Source organism: Zootoca vivipara, chromosome 4, assembly GCF_965207765.1.
Source record: "Zootoca vivipara chromosome 4, rZooViv2.hap1.1, whole genome shotgun sequence".
In the NCBI taxonomy this organism is placed as follows: Eukaryota; Metazoa; Chordata; class Lepidosauria; order Squamata; family Lacertidae; genus Zootoca; species Zootoca vivipara.
The window spans coordinates 39,868,692-39,888,419 of NC_142587.1; the positions used below are offsets into that span (position 1 = coordinate 39,868,692).

General features: G+C 40.1%; 1 protein-coding gene across 4 annotated transcripts in view; it reads right to left on the reverse strand.

Annotated features, from left to right (window-relative positions):
• Positions 1-19,728, reverse strand: part of SH3KBP1 (SH3 domain containing kinase binding protein 1) — a 139,078-nt gene that overhangs the window by 52,385 nt on the left and 66,965 nt on the right. For 2 of the 4 annotated variants that reach the window (XM_035116819.3, XM_035116821.3), the window contains exons 4-6: positions 12,752-12,858; positions 9,877-10,003; positions 6,584-6,658 (exon numbers count right to left, since the gene is read on the reverse strand). In XM_035116819.3, coding sequence (XP_034972710.3) covers positions 6,584-6,658; positions 9,877-10,003; positions 12,752-12,858 — 309 coding nt within the window. The remainder of the gene's footprint in view (positions 1-6,583; positions 6,659-9,876; positions 10,004-12,751; positions 12,859-19,728) is intronic. The other 2 variants (XM_035116820.3, XM_088667790.1) reach the window with 1 other exon arrangement.

Here is a 19,728-nt window from a genome sequence, read left to right on the forward strand (position 1 = left end):
TACCCCTTAACATTTTTTTAGAAATAAAGCACTGGTTATTAGCATTATGGAGAACATGAGAGGATAAACAGGTATCCACCATTTAAAAATAAACAAATCCAAATTTAAACAATACTTCCACATCTGTTGCAATGCTGAAATACAAGGATTCTTTGCTGTTTTTCATCTTGACCAAGTGCAAAATTAAGTTCTTAGGTACTCCCAGTTGGAATACCATCAGTATTTCTGATAGCTGAAATTGGAGCCCTGCTGGAATAATTTGCAGCTTTTCAATGACAATCTCCAATGAGATTTTGCATGCCTGAAAAGAGACTTCCAAAATTCTGTCTGATGCAGTGGTTACATAATTTATCTAAATGGTCCCATAACCTAGCAGTGTTGATTCAGTTTCATGGCTTCTTGGCCACTTAAACCATAGCTGCCAAGTTTTCCCTTTTCTCACGAGGAAGCCTATTCAGCATAAGGGAAAATCCCTGTAAAAAAGGGATAACTTGGCAGCTATGCTTAAACTGGTATTTAAAAACAGTGTCTGATGTATTTACTGAGCGCAACTTGTCCCTTCTGGCCATTGCCAAGATGGCTTCATGTAAGGATGTGAAATATATCTAGCAGCCAGAAAAGACTGCATTTAAAATGTTCTCAATTAATTCCTTTTGTAACTTGATATGGAAGGCATCATAATATTATGATTTATGTAAAGCCAGATGAAGCTGTTAAGCAATTAGGTGATGAAGCAAGTGTGTGTGATAAGGTAGGTTTACTGAATCGGTAAAAAAAGCAAAAAGAAACGAGCTCCTCTCCTCCTTTGGATAAAGCGGGGAGAGGCCTTTGACAAATAAGTGGTATTTCTTACTTGCTTTTCCAACAGTGGTCTTCAAGATACCTTAGGCTGCAATCCTAACCCCACTTTCCTGGGAGTAAGCCCCACTGAATTCAACAGGACTTACTTCTGAGTAGATGTGGTTAGGATTGCACTGTAAGACACAAAATTAAAAGGTAAAGGTAAACAGACCCCTGACCATTAGGTCCAGTCGTGACTGACTCTGGGGTTGCGGCACTCATCTCGCGTTATTGGCCGAGGGAGCTGGTGTACAGCTTCCAGGTCATGTGGCCAGCATGACAAAGCTGCTTCTGGTGAACCAGAGCAGCACACGGAAACGCCGTTTACCTTCCCACTGTAGCGGTACCTATTTATCTACTTGCACTTTGACGTGCTTTCGAACTGCTAGGTTAGCAGGAAGGTTGACACAAAGTTAGAGGAATGTAAAACAGCACAGCTTGTCTCTAGTGTTACACATGCCCAAGTGGCCTCAACTAGAAGCCCAGAATATAGTGTTGTCGGTCCCATGCTATGGCACACGAATCAAGCAGCGAATCGTCAGACATCCTTGCTTTTGACTTTCAAAAGAGCTTTCAAAATTTTGCCGACAGGATTTTGCAGCTATTTAATTTTTATTTTTGATTAGTCAGTCACCTTAATGACTATCTTTATTTTTAAATGGTGTTTCATGTTTTAACATTGTACACAACACTGTTATTTTATCATACAGTGGTATGATACATACACACACACACACACACACACACACACACACACACACACACACCAGCAACTGTAAACAGGTTACAACCACATCACTATATATCCTACCAAAAGCTGGGGAGAATAGGGTAGTTTTCATCTGCTACCTAAAGGGTAGTATGGCTGACACAAGGTGAATATGCTTGAACAGGGCATTCTATAACTAAGGTATGACTACAACTAAGCCCCCAGCCTTTGGTGGACATGTCAGCTCTAAGAACCATCTGGTGCAGGGTCTCAGGGCCACCTGGCTAGAACAAATGGATATACACAGGTGAAGTTTTCTTCACACTGAGCATCATCAGGATTACCTGACTTCATACTGCTTGTACTCACTGCTGCTACTGGATCAAGAAGAAGATCCAAGAAATTAATTCAGAACACTTGTGTAATGAAAATTGAGGGGGAGGGGGGAGATGAGAAAATTAATTGAATGCCGAGCTTCTTGCCATACCAATCATATATATATATATATATATATATATATATATATATATGACCTTTTAAGTGTATGACTCACATCAAGCCAGTTATACAATCAAAATGATATATTATTTAAGGGAGAAAAAGAAAGCTAAATAGTACTTAATTAAATATGCAATCAAATACTCTGTGTAACCTGATCATTGCCAAAACATTTAATTACATTCTTCTCTAGCTGAGACAATCTTGTTTCAAAGGCACATATCCACACCCCTGTGCAGGAAAAAAATAAATCAAGACAGACAACCTCATTGAGAAAGGCTATTCTGTTTATATTAGAGGGTAAACTTGTTTTTCCTTCAAAGCACTCAGTATCTTCAGAGAGAATGGATATTTTATTGCTATGGTTGCATGCCAACTTTTCCTCTGTGCAAGCAAACTCAGGATGTATCTGATCATTCCATTTTGCTCCTAAAGGTTGCTTGTCACTAACAAATATTCAGTATTTGTACTGGCTAACTTAGACAACACTGGTTTACCTGTGTCACACTCTAGCCATGTTAGCACAACATGTTAAACCAGTTTCTTGGAACAAGAAGAATGGGAGATAGCAAGTGTCCTCCTTCATAGCTGGGAATTTAGAATCTTCCACATTCATTATGTTGAAGCACAGCTTTCCATGTCATCTGGAGTCAGAACTGTGGTTAATCATGACTATGACTTTTGAAAGGCAAACATCTGAGCCAGGTAACTATTTCTATGTAATCTGATCCTAGCAGCCAAGGCGGAAAAGTTATAAAGCTAAGATACAAATAGGCATTGTCTTGAGGTATCACTCCTAGAGGGAGAAGGGAAGTGTGAGAAAGTAAACAGCAAATTTTACTTCTTTCCTCTTTACTGCATATTTATGTTTTAAGCAGACCACCAATCCAGTGCTATCTTCTCTAACTGATAGTTCTACAAGATCTCAAAGAGGAATCTATGGCATCACCTGCTATCTGATCCTTTTAGCAGGTAATTTCAGAGAACCTGGGAACATTTGCATGCAAACTATTTGCTCCATCACTACATATTTTCTCTTCCCTAAAGTTGTATCTTCAAGATAAGAAACACACAAGGAATAAGTGAAAACAAAGAGCAACACAAGTGTAAGCAACTTACCGGTACTTGCTGTGAGAGAGAAAGGATCAGTTCAGTCTACATGTTCAAACCAACATTATCTACCTTTGCTGACAAAGTGTCTCGGGGCCTCGATGACAAAGTGTAACAAGCACATTATTCCACTCAATCCCCCATGTCTAATAAATCACAAGCTCCCAAGAAAACCAATAAATATGAGATATGCAGACAGAAAGCTAGGGTATTGTAGAGTGACAGTCCTGTTAGGCAGCAGTTATGGGGTGGGTGGGGAGGTGTGCTTGGTGCAATGACCTCCTGGGACCCATGAATAAAGTTTGTTCCCCTAAGGTCAAGGCAGCTGATCTAGGGTACAGAAGCTGAGAAGAAGAGACTGATTGGTGGACAAGTCCTTCAGAGATGTGATAGAAATGCATCAGTCTCAGTATGACAACTTTTCAGGTAAGAAAGGCATTACTGTGAAAAACAAGGAAATGATGCACCTGAAGGGCGCAATTCCTTGGAGAGTGAACAGGTGCCCTGTCTTGCTGAGGATACCCTTCTGGGGAGCAGAGGACTCCCAGTCATGGGAAATTTGATTATTATGTACACAAATAGCTGTGTGTGAGATGGGTGTGCTTACCTGCAGTAAATTACCTGCCTAGTGTTAAAATATGTGACGCATAATTTAGATAGGCTGTGTAGATCAGGCATCCCCAAACTGCGGCCCTTCAGATGTTTTGGCCTACAACTCCCATGATCCCTAGCTAACAGGACCAGTGGTCGGGGAAGATGGGAATTGTAGTCCAAAACATCTGGAGGGCCGAAGTTTGGGGATGCCTGGTGTAGATAGTGCTGGAGATGTGTGAGTTGGCACAAATTATACGGGGGAATGCAGCGTCAGAATTAGGGTGGTGTGGAAGGTTCCTATGCACAGGGTGGCGAGCCGAGGGGCAAACAACAACAACAAGAACAAGAACAAGAACAACAGCAGCAACAATACTATATTTATACAGGTACGTCCTGAAAGGATCGATAAAAGCAACTGTACCGAAAGGAATTGTTTTGACAGTAAGAAATATTTTGTGGGGGGCACCAAATTTTGTACTCAGGGCGCCATATTATCAAAATCTGCCCCCTGGGGGAAAGTAGTTGTGCAGGCCTGGAAGCCATATTTAAGTTGCTAGATATGGGGTTAAAGCCAGGACTTCCAAGGTAGCTTTCTCAGAAACGCTACGTGTTCTACAATCAGGGCCCAGTAGAAAGGGTAGAGATAGCTGGAGAGGTACAGGTATAGCAGGTGTTACGGAAACCTGGTGGAATGCAAAGAACATTTTCTAATAATATTCATGTACACAGAGAAGAAACACTGTGGTGCAGCTGTGGCAGCAAAACAGGACACCTTCATCTGCCCCACCTGCAATAAAACATGTCTCTCCACAGCAGGTGCTGTAACTTCCCAACTTTGACTTTACCAAGAAGGAGCACTCCTCCATTGTCTCCTGAGACAGACAGATGCCAACAACATATGTTTCTTTCAGGCATATTGTTTTCAACAAATGCAGTTTGATTGTACAAGCTTTTTGCCCATTTCTTTCTAGTATACATGGTATATATAGCACACCAATTCTCATATAAGACAAACAAACCTTAACTTCTTAGGCTTTGGCAACAAGTCATGCAGGATAAAGAGGAATGAGCAGTCCCCTGCATCATGGAACAGCATGCGTTAAGCAGTGCAAAATGAATGCTGGAGCCCTCCTGAGCATGGCTGTGAGTCTATCACTATGGATGCAACTACCAACATGGGTGGTTTTGCCATCTTTGTAACTAAGGATTATTGTAAGATTTCATTTCCTATTCCTGTCCTCTGCATTATTTACTTGCTTTAAATTTTCTGTGCACTTACAGATGTCTATTGCTTACTTCACAGCAGTTACAGTCTAACAATGGGGAAAGCTTTTTGAAATTCCATTAGCTTCAATTGAAAGAGAACGTAGCATGTGTTCAGGGCAATGTTTACCTGAAATCTGAGACAGCATAAAAAGCAGAATACCAAGAGGCCAGGCTAATGCTGGAACTACGCATTTCGCAGAGACCAATCTGTCAAATGGCTGCAGTATAGCAATGGGAGGGAAGAGGTCCTTCACCTTGCTTCTTCCCACTGCTTTTCTCCCGCAGTTCCCTGCACCAGCCACTTTCCTGACATGACAAATATATACTTGTAAAAGTGTTCAGCCACTTTCCTGACATGACACTTTCCTGACATGACAAATATATACTTGTAAAACTGTCTGGAGAAGGGGATTACACGAGCAAAGCAGGAAGCAATACGGCTGGGCAATATATCGTCCAAAAAAGGTTTAAAGCCCATACTGTACTGTGTTATTGGTTCCCTAATTTTTGGCCTGGCAATATATCACAAATCACGATGTCTGTGTGCTATGCAAAAATCACAATGTGGGGAAAAGCATGAAGCCAGCCAATGCCTCTACATAGCTCCATCCTTTTCCAGACATTGTGATGAATTGGTATACCACAATGTTTAGCTGGTGATATATAGCAATGCTGGAAACTAGATATTGCCCAGCCCTAGCAAGGAAAGAGCAATGCACTGCTATTCCCACTTTTTTGTTTCAAGTCACAAGTATCCCTTCCCCACTCCCACCATTTGCAGCTATGTAGTGTAAACACCCATCTCCTTGTCATGTGTAGATCCATTCTGAGGAATAACCTACAAAATCAGTTGAATTTAACTTGGCCAAATAGTCATATTTTGAATAAGGATGGGTTCCACAGCTGCCCATTGTTAGGAAATGAGGCAGGAAGTACTTCTGTCAAATTTAAAACAACTGGATGACAGGCAATTGTCAGAAATCAACTTGAGCAATATTTCAGATCCCCCCATCCTGGTTCTTCAATGCATAAAAATGGCCTGCCTTTTTATTTGAACACTCCGCTACAGAGAGTCAAAACACAGATCCACCTAACCGACTGCTGTCTACTCCATTGGGCAATGGTTGCTCATAGTTTCAACCAGAGGTTTTTCCCAGCCCTGCAGCCTGAGATCCTTTCAACTAAGGACACAGGAAATGGAACCCTAGGATGTTCTGCGTGCAAAGCTCTACCACTGACCTACTGCTCCTTTGGAGATATGTGCCTCTATCAGCAGCTATACAAGGTATAAATTGAAATTAAGTACCTAGGAAAGTTCCATGCTGCTTTAGGTGTATCCCAACACTGCACATACATGTATGCACACATACATGCTGAAAAGAAATATTGGTATACATTCTGAGAATGTATGTGCTGTGCAACTAGAAGCAAACTGGACCAACTTCAGCTCACAGAACAGCCAAGACTTAGTGCAATGGATGGACATTATTCTTTAGCAGATGAATTTGTACACAATCAAGGACCAGCCTTAGCTTAGCATTTCCTATTTTCTTTTAATTAACTCACTGTTATAGCGTCTGTAGCTGTCAATCTTTGCTGGTGCCACTTTATACAGAATTGTCCCTTGAAAGGCAGACTTTCCTGACAGCAGAATGAAAGAAAAGGGAAGCCAAAAAAAGAGGGGGGGCGACAAAAGGGAGGGAGAATAGGAGAATCGAAAAATGGCAAAAGAAAGGAGAGGAGTAGTTTTTAATTTTTGCTTTTAATTGGAACTTTAAATAGTAAAAGAAAAGGCTTTTGGTAGTCTACACTTCCACTGTATGCATTTCAAACAGGAAGAGCACAAAGGTTTGCTAATGATTGTATTATAAACTGGACATTACAGTGCAACATCTGTTATAGCAAATCAAGGCAAAATGATAACTGTAGAATTGTGAATAGAAAGGATAGCGTAGACTGGAGCATACATACTTCTTCCCTGTATATGACACAAAGTACTGGGACTTCTGGAAAAAATGTGTTCATCTTTTATTCTGCCATAACAATTTATACCAAATTAACTCCAGTCATTCACGAGAATAATATTTCTTTAACCACAGAACAAGCTTATACTATTAACAGAGTGCAGTGCTGAAGAACCTTGTTGAAAATTGCAAACATGGGCTTATTATGTTTTTCACTTTACAATACTGAAATATAATAGGGCAAATTACAGCAAATTTTAAAAATTGAAAAAGCAATTATTGTATTAACAGTATACAAGAAGAAAATGAAAGAAAAAAGATAATTAATCATATACTGCATCAAACCAAGTCAAATTATTTGTTGAAAATCAGGGGCTTGTTTATGGATATTTAACATTCTGCTTCAAAGGCTAAGGTGGCCTGAGTTTTTTGTGGGGGTCCCCTCTTGAGTGCTTTCTCTTTCCACCTTTTCTGGGTTCCTTTATCTACCCTCCGTGATAGCCTTCTAAATGCCAAGAGTGCAGAATGAGCGGTGCAGGTGCTGTGTGGATTACTCTGGTTCAATAGGTCCATGAGTCACCTGGCTTTAGAGCTGCTAGGTGCACAACCATAACTGTTTCACTTACTGAAGTTCAGGAGAGGTTCAGAGTTGGTGTGGCAGAGTGGCTAGGAGACGGTGCTACGAATCAGGGAGTCCCTAGTTCGAATCATGACTCTGACATGAACTCACTACTTAGTAGTAGGCTCTCCTTTGATTTCAGTCCTCCCTTATTCAATAGGAGGGACAACAATACTGACTTAAATTGCAGAATTACTGTAAACATTACAATATTCAGAGGTGCTCTGAATATCTGAAATGTTAAGATCATTAAGTTCCTGCATGATTAAAAACAACAACCATGTGACTGGGAACTAAGGGGAGATTGTGAGAGTCAGTGTATGTCTGGCACACAGAATCTGCCACTGACAACGAACCAACTAGGGAACCATTGTGCCGTACAGACAGGTATGGAGACAGTATAAAACAGGCATGTCCAACAGGTAGATCGTGATCTACCGGTAGATCACTGGACATCTGCGGTAGATCACTGGTAGATCATTGGCTCCCGCCAAAGAAGCTGAACAAATGTGGCTCCCCTAAAAAAAGCTCAACATTTTACCTCCTCCCTGAAAAAACTCAACAACTTTGACCCGAACCACCCAAAAGGGGGTAGATCACTGACAGTTTTTATCTCTGTGAGCAGATCGCAGTCTCTTGGGAGTTGGCCACCCCTGGTATAAAACAACCTTAACAGACAAGGAAGTAAGTAGGGCCCATTTATCTGTCTGAGCTGTATTAAAGAAAACATGGAAGTTGTTACCTTAGGCTGGGACTAAATGTACATGAGACCTGCTGCTGAAAGCAGCAGCCACATTTGTAGCCCCCCCCTTCCCCTACTTGTATCACCTACAACAACTTACCCATGTCCCGATGTCATGAATTATAGAGTGAGGTCGTAAGTCAAAATATCATCATTCCAGGACATGGCATGCTGTTATTAGGTGTTACGCTGAAGGAGGAGGGACATAAAAACCAAGTGCATTTATTTTGTTTTGCTTTTTTCACCTAAGTCAGTCCTTCTGAGGGCTTGAACCAATTGCATTTTATATCAAAGTGATACTTTAAAAATCCAGGCTTATTGTATTTCTCTTGTACCACCACAAAAGAATAATCAAAATTATGAGCCGTGGGGCAAATATTGTACATCAGCAGTGATACTTATGAGACAATCTAGGCATTCATATAAAATGATTTATATCTATTCTGTTAAAAATAGGATAAAACCATAACCCCTCCCCTCCAAAAAGAGCACTACACCTCTCTTCTGAACAAAACTGATAAATGATAACACCAAAGATCAGGCTAAAAAGCCTGTTACCAGGGAAGCACCACACACACACGTCATTCGATATTGTAATTTATGACAGAAGTCTTCTGCAAACACACAAATCCTTAGAGCTGCAAGAAAATTCAAGTGCAATATAAAATACCTAAAATTATTTTAACAGCATTACATACAGCAAACTGTATGAATTAATCATATGCTCTGTTTATAAAGAAGCAAACTGAGGGAGGCAGCAGATAGCATAAAATTTCCCAAACACACTTGGCATTTATAGTTGTATTGATGCCAACAGATAAGCAGACCACTAAGAATAATAGGCTCAAAAATAGCCTTCCACTGTATTCTTCCAGAGACAGATGTGAGGGAAGCCCTGTACAAGTCCCCGAGGAACACTGCTGAGGTCCAAAACAATTAATTTTGCTAAAATAATTTGTACAGGTCTTTTGGAAATTCTGCACCAGTATTTATCATTCCCCAAAGATAGGGATCTTTACAGAAAAAAACAAGAAGTCCTCACATAATGGAAGTTTGATTTTTGATCTAGGGAATAGACGAAATAGGTTTTAAAATTCCAAAGAGAAAAGCAGACCAACTGCCAAGTGCCACACTCCCCAAACAGTAAGTCCAGTGATTGGGAGCAAACCACAGGATCATTTATTTTCCTCCTTCTCCACTTTAAAAATGAATTTTCTGAATTCGCATTTAGGAAGTTCCAGTGGGGGGGCATAATGCTAAATCATAGGTGAGAAGGGCAGGGTACTTTGTGAAGAGGGGAAGGAAAGGAGCATCCAATTTTGCAGCCCACTCCCAATTGCTAAACTGCAGTAAGGATTGCATCTGTACCACCTTGGACAGTTCACAACAACTTCTCCCAGCTAGATTGCTCCAGATTAACATGTGGCAGTAGATGTTCAGAAGCAGGAATACCTGGAAATACCACAATGGCAGTAAAAAACAACAGTAACCAAAGCTAACACAAAGAAGGGTCAGTTAACATTTGTATCCTTACTTGGTTTTATTAGCTGCTCCTGTTGGACAGTTCCAGTATCGTCAGAATCAGAAAGCTCCTTTATGAAGTTGGAAGGAAACATGCCAGTCTTCCCATTGAGAACTCCTTCCCACCAACCCTCTTCCACCTGAGCCAAGACAGAAGACATACATACTGACATTTGCAAGTTTACATCATAGGACAACAATTTGGAAGAATTTGAGTAAATCTTTCATTGGTTTTGATAATATATAAAACTTAAACTGACAACAGTGACCTATCTCACAGGGTTGCTGGAAGGGGGCAAACATAATAAAGCACACCACAAATTAGAAGTACTATATAAAAAGGTAACAACTAGAAATTAATTTCATAGTAACTGTACCACAAAAGTATTGCATTTGTTATGATTAGTTTAATTTCCAAATGAACACAACTGCTTCTGGGCTGAAATGGAAATTTAATCAATATTTCAACAGAAAGAGTAAAAAATGGCCATGTTATTTCATTATATCATTTTCATTAAAAATGATGTTATCATTTTTGCTATATGAATGATGCCAACAGACTTGAGTACTCTGAACTGAAGACAAGGAATATGTCAACACAATACAGAAGTTATTTCTATTGGAAAGCCCTGAATGAATTATTTACTAGCCTAACAGCATTAAAAATAAATATGTCACATAAAATGATTTAGTTCCTCCTATGCAAAACTATTCCATATGGAGCAGCAGCTTCCTGCTAGGAAATGACAGTCCCTAAATACCAAATGCCCTTGGGTTATAATGTGACAGCAAGGAATGACTCATTCTTTAGATCAGCTAAGGATATTCTTGACATTTTAATAATTTCCATCCATCAGACATTGTCCATCCACAGAAAAGTGACAGAAGAGGACAGTTTCTATATGCAAAATATTAGTCTCTAGCATGGGTCCCAAAGCCTTCTTTCTAGCAAAAAGAAATGGTTTAAAAAAACAACAACACACAATTATTTGGGAAGCGACTGTACAAAACTGAGTTAAAAATGCTTACTGAAAATGCTACAACTCTTTGTTTTACTGAGTATTTTCAGTTTGATACAGGTTTAAAAAGAAAATAAAAAGTCAATACAGTTCGGAAATGGCTGTGTAATTATCATTTTTTTAAAAAGCCTATTGATTCAAAACGGACTACATTGTTGCAAAATTTTCCAAATCCAAACAGGTAGGTGACTAAAGCAGGAGAAATATATATATATATATATACTGTGTGTGTGTGTGTGTTCAGAAATATATAAATAAAGAATACTCCTGTAGTGCAATTATTTTGAAGAAATACTAGATTTTGGAAATATCGCTTGTTTGTTTTTGTAAGAAGCTGAGCAATGGGGGAAGGGGTGGGAAAGAGAAAATAGATCAGAGGCCAGCAACATGACGCCTGTGGCTGCATCGTGTTTTTGAGGTCTTCTCCTGGAACCCACAAATCATCTGAGCCCCCCCCCCCACACAGAGAGAGAGAGAGAGAGAGAGAGAGAGAGAGAGAGAGAGAGAGAGAAATGTACACCAAGCTGAAGGTGGAAGTTGGTCTAGTTCATGGGTAGGGAAACTAAGGCCCAGGGGCCAGATCCGGCCCAATCGCCTTCTCAATCTGTCCCGTGGACGGTCTGGGAATCAGCGTGTTTTTACATGAGTAGAATGTGTGCTTTTATTTAAAATGCATCTCTGGGTTATTTATGGGGCATAGGAATTCGTTCATTTGCCCCCCAAAAAACATAGTCCGACCCACCACAAGGTCTGAGGGATGATGGTCCGGCCCACGGCTGAAAAAGGTTGCTGGCCCCTGGCTCTAGTTTCACAACCACCCCTCTCAGTCAGCCCATCAAAGATTCCTCCACTGTCGCTTACACATGAAACTCCTTCCAAGTAAATCTATGTGATGCCACATCTTTCTTTTTAATCCTTCCTCAAAACCCTTTAAGCCCTGTTTCCCTACTGAAACCAAGCCTAAGTAACTGTAACTGAACCGAAAGCATATTCTTCCGGTTACCTGCACCTTCCTCCCATGCTCTCTATCTCCCCCCCCCCCCCCATGCACATTTTAAAATTCAGGGTGGGTCTTTTTTTTGCTTGTTACTATTTAAAGCACAATGCATTTTGAAGGTGCTGTATTAATATGAATAAGAAATTAATATAGATAAGGCATGTAAACAAACTGTAAAGTGCGACAAGACACAAGGGTAGAGGTTATAATGCACTGCAAACTGTACACAATGCTGACTCTGAAATTTAGCAATCCCAAATTGAGCCAGTCTTGCGCCATATTGTATGAAATGGTGCTATTCATTTAAGCCAATAAAAGGTTACAAATGAAAATGCATTATTCATGAAACAGCCTATCTCCCATACACATTCACAGTAAACATCCATCATGATATTAGCAATCTAGCATAGAGTATTGTTCCAACATCAGGCACTGAAGTAATGCTTGACTTCATAGGAACAAAATAAAAAGTGAGGATTCATGTACTGAGGCAAAGATTTCTTGGTTTATTCAGCTGAACACATTTAAAATGGTTTGCTGCTTTTTAAGTTCCACAATCACATATTTTTCATAGGGTTATGGTATCACAGAGTTATTTGGGATTTTATGCACAATATATTCTTCCCCACAGGTCATATAAAACGTCCTACATGTATGCTGAAGTACTGGTCACTGTTACAAGACAACTGTTACAGACATTGTTACTGAATCTTCCTTGAATTGTCTATTATTTTAGTATTATTTATTAAATTTGTATACTGCCTTTCATCTGAAAATCACAGCAGTTCACAACATAAAAATACAAAATAAGAAGACATACATCCACTCAACCAACAATGGAGTACTTTCCTAAGCATATGAGTGCTACTTACTTCTCCAACCACCTCTATGATATCTCCAACTTTCAACTCTAGTTCATCTTCATTCTGAGGCATATAACTGAAAGCCACCTGACATCTTCTCCGCCTATTTCGATCACCTACATAAAAAGTTAAAAACATTATTAATTAGAACATTTGTGCTTAAACTATCAACTGCACTACAAAGTAGCTAGTTATGCTGCCCTTTCTCAACACAAGCCTGAAAATTACTGTACAGGAAACCTAGAGCACTACAGCAACAACAAATGTAGTATGTTTACAGAGTATGAGTGTCACACAGTTCAGGGAAAAGGAGACGGGTGAGGAGGGGGTAGAGAGAGGAGTGTACTAGTCACAGCTGGACCTCCCATGAGACAAGGTGGGGAGGTGGTCTAAGGCAGATTTGGGCTGAAGGAGTGCCCTGTTCACCTCCCTCGTCTCCCACATACCAATAGGTGCACCCTCCCGTCCCCTCCCCTCTGCCCCACCTCCTCCACTTTGGCTGAAGGTACGCTCTGCCATAGGAGGTAGTGGGTGTGCCTGTGGCAGAAGACAGTGGTGTGATGGGAGTGGGGTGCGCCCACAGCAGAGGAGACTGCAGCGGAGGTGGGTTTAGGGAAGAGGGATTGGTTCAGTTGCACTGGGCATGGAACCGTAGGGACTCTGCAGGCGACGCTGTAACTATAGTGTTGAATGGAAGGCGAGAGGAGCCAAATTTTGATGTCCCACAGGGCGCAGCTGAAATTTGAGACAGCAAGGTCCACCACAACTTCAGCAGGTGGAGGGGGGGTTGCTCTAAGCGGCGACAGCTCAATCTCCCTCCAACTTATAGAATGTGACTATATGCAATGTGGAGCAAAAACCTACAAAGACTGTTGCCTTCTATGATTTAGAAGGTGACAGAGTGCAGGCAGAGCTGACACACTCATCTCTACAGTACATTCTACAGTCATCTTCATGTGTCTACTTTCCCTTTTTGGAATTTCTGAAGAGGGCTGTGGTTATCTTAATTTCACTAAGAAAGCTATACACAGTCTACTGCCTCCTTGCCCAAGTTTTTCAACTCCAAAGAAGTTACTAACTTTTGTAAAAGAAATGAATGTCATTTTAACTACTAGGTTTTCCACTTGGAGGTAAACATGAACTTTTGATTTAACCTTCTGTTTTATTTACCCTCCTATTCAAATTAGGTATTCTCTTAGTAAACAAAATTATTTTTCGTTGAATTATAGAGCAAGTTCCTCCTCAGCTAGAAGTGTGTAGGTCACACGCATGTGGGCTCTAATTGCCACCTAATCTATGACATTCCTGAAGGAGCTCTCAGAATAAAAGCAAACAACAGTTACTGACGCAGTGGCACAGGTCAGGTCAGCTCAGGATGTCAGTTTATACCGCTAACCATTCTGAAGAAAACACTCACCAGGAAGAACTCTCAATTGCACCCCTCATGTTAAATTCTTATTATTACGTTTGATGGCAGCAGAACAATTGCTGCAATCAAAAGGTAACCCTACCATACAAAAGGGGTATTTTTATATGCTTTTTTATTTGATGATTAACCCAACCCTTTGAATTGTGCCAGCAAAAGCAAGCCATGAAAGAAGTGACATGAAAGTCCAGGTATAAAAAACACTGGCTTAATATAATTAGCAAGGTATAAAAATCACTGGCTTAATATTATTAGCCAGGCCTGATATCCAAAAAGGTGTGAGAAATACGAGTATTAACCTGTCCTTTTTATATGGCCCTGTAGCAAATATTTGAGGGTAGTACAAGCAACATCCACACCGCCGGAGTGCCAGAATGCTGACAAAACAAATTCGATGCATTTTGGTGCAAAGACCCATTTCTACCCACAACAAAGAAGGGGGGGGGGAGAGAGAGACAGAGCAGGGGGTGGAGGGGAGATACATAGCTGCCATGTCTCCTGTATTCCCCGGGAAACCCCCGTTTTTCCAGCTGTTCCCAGCTGAAAAAATGGAATTTTTTTGTTTTCCCTGGTTTACTTAACCGGCCGGGGGAGGCTCCTTCTGCACATGTCTGGAGCCTCTGGACATGCGCAGAAACGTTTTCTGGCGCAGCAGCCATTTTGGAACTGGGTGGAGCATGCTCAGAAGTGACTTTTGATGCTGCTCTGCCCAGTTCCAAAATGGCTGCAGCGCGACTTCCGGCGTGACGGCCATTTTGGAACTGGGCAGAGCAGGATCAAAAGTCACTTCTGAGCATGCTCCGCCCAGTTCCAAAATGGCGGCAGCGCTGCTTCCGGTCTGCTGCTTCCGGTCATATCCCTTATTTTTCCGGCAGGAACTTGGCAGGTATGGGAGATAGAAGTGAACAGCAAAGCACTGTCCCTCTTTGATCCGCCCATTGAATAACAACAGAGACCTGTTATTGTTGAGTTCAGCCTTAATATTAGGGATGAAAGAGAAATTAGTTTGGTCTGCTTTTCACAGCTGACTGGCCTGACACTTCTGAACCAGCTTGTGGATTGGAACACAACATTAATAATAATAATAATAATAATAATCTTTATGAAAAAAGATGTGAGTCTTTAAAAGAGGCCCCGGGAATACAGAGAACACATGTTCCACGGAACCTCTTTTAAGAGACTCACCCTGTATTACAGATGAATTCAGTGGAAAGCACTGAGAAGTGTGTAGATTAGAAACTATGGTACAGTACTTATTTTACATAGAAAAACATGTACAGAATGCTTACAACATGAATGGTGACTTTTTACATGCTCTTTCAGCATGAAAATGGGATGGAACAGACCTATCATTGAGTACCATCAAGGCTAAAGCGGAACATAAATAGCTGTTCAGTCCATCCCTTCTTTATGTTCATGTGCAGCTTATGTAAGCTAATGCCAAACTTCGCTGTGCAATTTGGCTGGCTGCCTGTTGACAGAAATGGAAATAAATTTTACCAGGCCTGCAGATCGGTGGTGCTTTTGCTGAATGCTAGAGCTGTGAGCAGGGCATTAGCCAGAGAGGACAGTGGGTAGGTGAGGGTGATATCCTTGCAAGCCCTGGTGTTGGGTCTCTTAAGGGCCTCAGGAGTTTGGATTTAAAGATCTGTTCATTGAGGGCTGGCTACCAGATGCATCCCACACAATTGTGACTCCCAACAGCATAGAGGACTTTGCATCATCATCTGCTATAAAGCCATTCCTCCTCTCTGGTTTATGCAGCAGGCTTGTTTAGGGAGCAATATTTACATAAAAATGATATGAACAGTACATAAAAGTTGTGGAATATTTTCAAATCAGTTTGGTGTGTTCCAAGACTATCTCCCCTTTACTCCCTGTTGTGGAAATGAATACTGTATATTCCTGCGTATAAGACTACTTTTTAACCCATGAAAATCTTCTCAAAAGTCGGGGGTCGTCTTATACACCGGGTCGTATTTCTTATATGGCGAGTATATCACAAACTCTATATTTTAACTGGAAAAGTTGGGGGTCGTCTTATATGCCCAGTCGTCTTATATGCCAGAATATACGGGTATGTTCATTCAGATCTGGTCTATTGTTTTCTTTATTGCTATTAACAAATAGCAATAAAGCAATAGCAATTTGGATCTCATAACATTCATGCATATCACATTTTTTAATTTTGTAAAATTAATATAATGTAAATCATATTAAATATTCTAATCTTAAAATGTTATATATTTAGCAATCCTGTAGAATGTTACATTTTACCCTGCAATAGTAATCATTTCCCCATGCATACTGAAATATTCAAACCAAATCAAAATGTGTTTTAAGAACACTGTTCAAAATATGTAAGTAATTTAATTCTATTACTTCTGCACTATGATAGTATGTCTCCTTGGAAACTAGACCTTGTCTCTATAAGCTGTATATGTGAAGAGCTGGTTTTGCTTCCAGCAAAGAGAATTTGCATAGATACCAAAATGAGTCAAACGCAGTTGAACAAATATATGATGAAAACACATTGGAAGGGCATGATAAATCAATTTAATTAGTATTTTAATTTTCTTTAGTCCTAAGTAGTTATCCATGGACATTTAAATTTCTCCACTGTATTTGAAGTAGGGGTGCAAATTTATGGGGTAGATCAATCAAGCCAAAGTTTTAGTTGGTTCATTAATGTGAGGCAGTTTTAAACAATGGGGCTTTAATCTGCTCCTGTCTCAAACAATGGAAAAAGTATACATTAAAATGGTAACCTTCCTTCTGAGAATTTGGAAATCATCAAATAGCTAAATATTTCATCTCTTTTACAGAAATTATTACACGTATGTTGGGGGGGGAGGGGAGGCAACTGTTTTATGATCCTATTTTACATACCAAAAGAAACCTTATGAAGTTCCCATTCTTTAAATTGGTTCTCATGAATTCTCCCATGTCATTGTATTTAGTGTTGCAAAGCCAAAGATATAGGCAGTGAGTATTTTTTCTTTTCTAATATTTAGCACAGGTCATTCGTGGTTGCTAAAATAATACGGACAAGTAATACCTGCTTATTTGTTCATAGTACATAAATATATTTTAGGTACTGCGGAAGGACCAGTGTTTTTGAAATGGTTGAACCTATTAAGGTTTTGGTAACATGCAAATGTACTTATAATCTAACTAACTGAGAAGCTTTGGAATCAATCCCTGCAGAGAAATAGGTCTGGAAAAGTTACTGATTTTTTCCAAGGGGGAAAAAATGCTAAAATGCTATTTTCCAAAAATCTAACTTGAGTTCAAACTAAGGTTTTCATGACTCTGCCTCCAAAGGAATCATCCCTAAACATACAGCCTTCTGTTACGTTTTTTAGGTAATTAGATTTGCTAATAATATGTAGGTCAGCCTTGCTACTAATTCCTGAAATGGGAGTTTGCCTGGCCCATCATATTCTTCCTAATCTCCCTCCTTCTTTATCACCAACTCCAATAGATGTGGGAGCCCAAGAGAAGCAGGGGTAACCATTTCTTTTCCACTGTAGTGACAGGCTATACACATGGCTCTGTCTTCATAATGTCTTATGGGAGAAGGGATACTGAATTGCTTGTGCAGAGTGGGAGCATTTCACAGCTCTCTTTTCTGATGCATATACAAGCTCAGTGCTGCCCTTAGGCAGTGGGGTTGGGCTCAATTGTCCTTTGGGACCATTCCAGCAATTTCATTATATGAATAAAACAACACCCTTTGCCTCTTGATTTATAGTCTTACACACCCAATGCATTTCCTGCCTGCCAAGCTTGACTTTTTCTTTCTTTCTTACGGTACATAATCATTTCAAGTAAAAGGTGTCAAGATTATGTATTTGTTATCTTCCAATTACATTGTCATGTATTTTTCACGCCACATTGCAAGTTATCTGCTGCGCAGTGACACTACAGCCTGGCCTACAGATGCTTCAGGATGAGCAGCAGAAACAAAACAGAAAAAACGCCTAAAATTTTGACATCTGCTGGCATCATTCACATGCTTTTAGGCATATGAATCTGTAATCATTCATTCTTGGATGTCACTGTTAGAGTCTAATTTAGTTTGCCATTCAGAAAAATTCTTAAGACACCAACAAAAATGAATATATAAGGTTACCTGTTACATTTCTTTATCTCATCTTTTCCAACTCAAAGAACTGTACACCATGTTGTGTCAAAAGTAAAAGTTGGAAAGGCCAGTTGGAGGGAGGTGTTGTACTTCTTGTGTAAGCTTAATGATTTAATTACATGTACATTAAAAAGGGACCCAGGTGGCGCTGTGGGTTAAACCACTGAGCCTAGGGCTTGCTGATCAGAAGGTTGGTGGTTCGAATCCCTGTGATGGGGTGAGCTCCCGTTGCTTGGTCCCAGCTCCTGCCAACCTAGCAGTTCGAAAGCACGTCAAAATGCAAGTAGATAAATAGGAACCGCTACAGCGGGAAGGTAAACGGCGTTTCCATGTGCTGCTCTGGTTTGGCAGAAGCGGCTTTGTCATGCTGGCCACATGACCTGGAAGCTGTACGCCGGCTCCCTTGTCCAATAATGCGAGATGAGCGCGCAACCCCAGAGTCGGTCACGACTGGACCTGATGGTCAGGGGGTCCCTTTACCTTTACCTTACATTAAAAAGTAAAGCGTGATTTATCTGATCTGCGAATTTCCTTATTACACAAACATATTACGCTTTACCTAACTCTGGCCAAATAGATCAATTCTACCCTTTACCTTAAAGTTTTAGTTGAAATAACATTTGTGGATTTGAAGAATTAGGTGCATACGAGAGAAGGATTCTTCAGCACAAGTTAGCATATATTCTTCTGTGTAGCCTCTTGAGACAGAGTTTGGCATAGGCAACTAAAGGCATAATGGCGGAGGCGGCAGCGGGGGGGACGGGACGACGACGGACGACAACAACATGGCTTGTTCTAAAATTGGATTAGTATAATGCTGAGTTTTGGAGCCATTATTGTTAACATAGCTCTTTCACCTTTGGAGAAAATCTGGATTATAAATGTATTAATAAATAAAAATAAATCTAAGTACCATTATGCAATCCAATAAAAAAAGTAATTCTTCCTTTAAAAGAAGTGCCCTATTAAACTTTTCTTAACAGTGCAATTGCAGAGCTTTGACAGAAATTCATATCTATTTAAAAATTCACTCTTTATAACCCTAGATATCAGTATTTGGATTTTTTTTAAAGTATAACTGTCTGCTATAAAGAAAGATTTATAAAAATGCATGCAAGTCTTTAAGTAATTCACCAGCTTTTTTTAGAAAGCAGCTGTAGAAAAACATTGTCACCACATAACACACTTCAGCAATGTACTGTCTCCAACGGAGACATGAATTTCTTAGCCAGAAAAAATCTACATAAATAATCTATGAGTTCAATCAGGATCCCACTGCTATTCGAGTTTTTATCTGTGTCAAAGAATAACATGTGCTTAATGTATTATACTACAATGAAGATATCATTAATTACCATGGCAGACACTGACAGACCCAGACAAATGTATAGTATAAATCATCTCTGTCTAAGT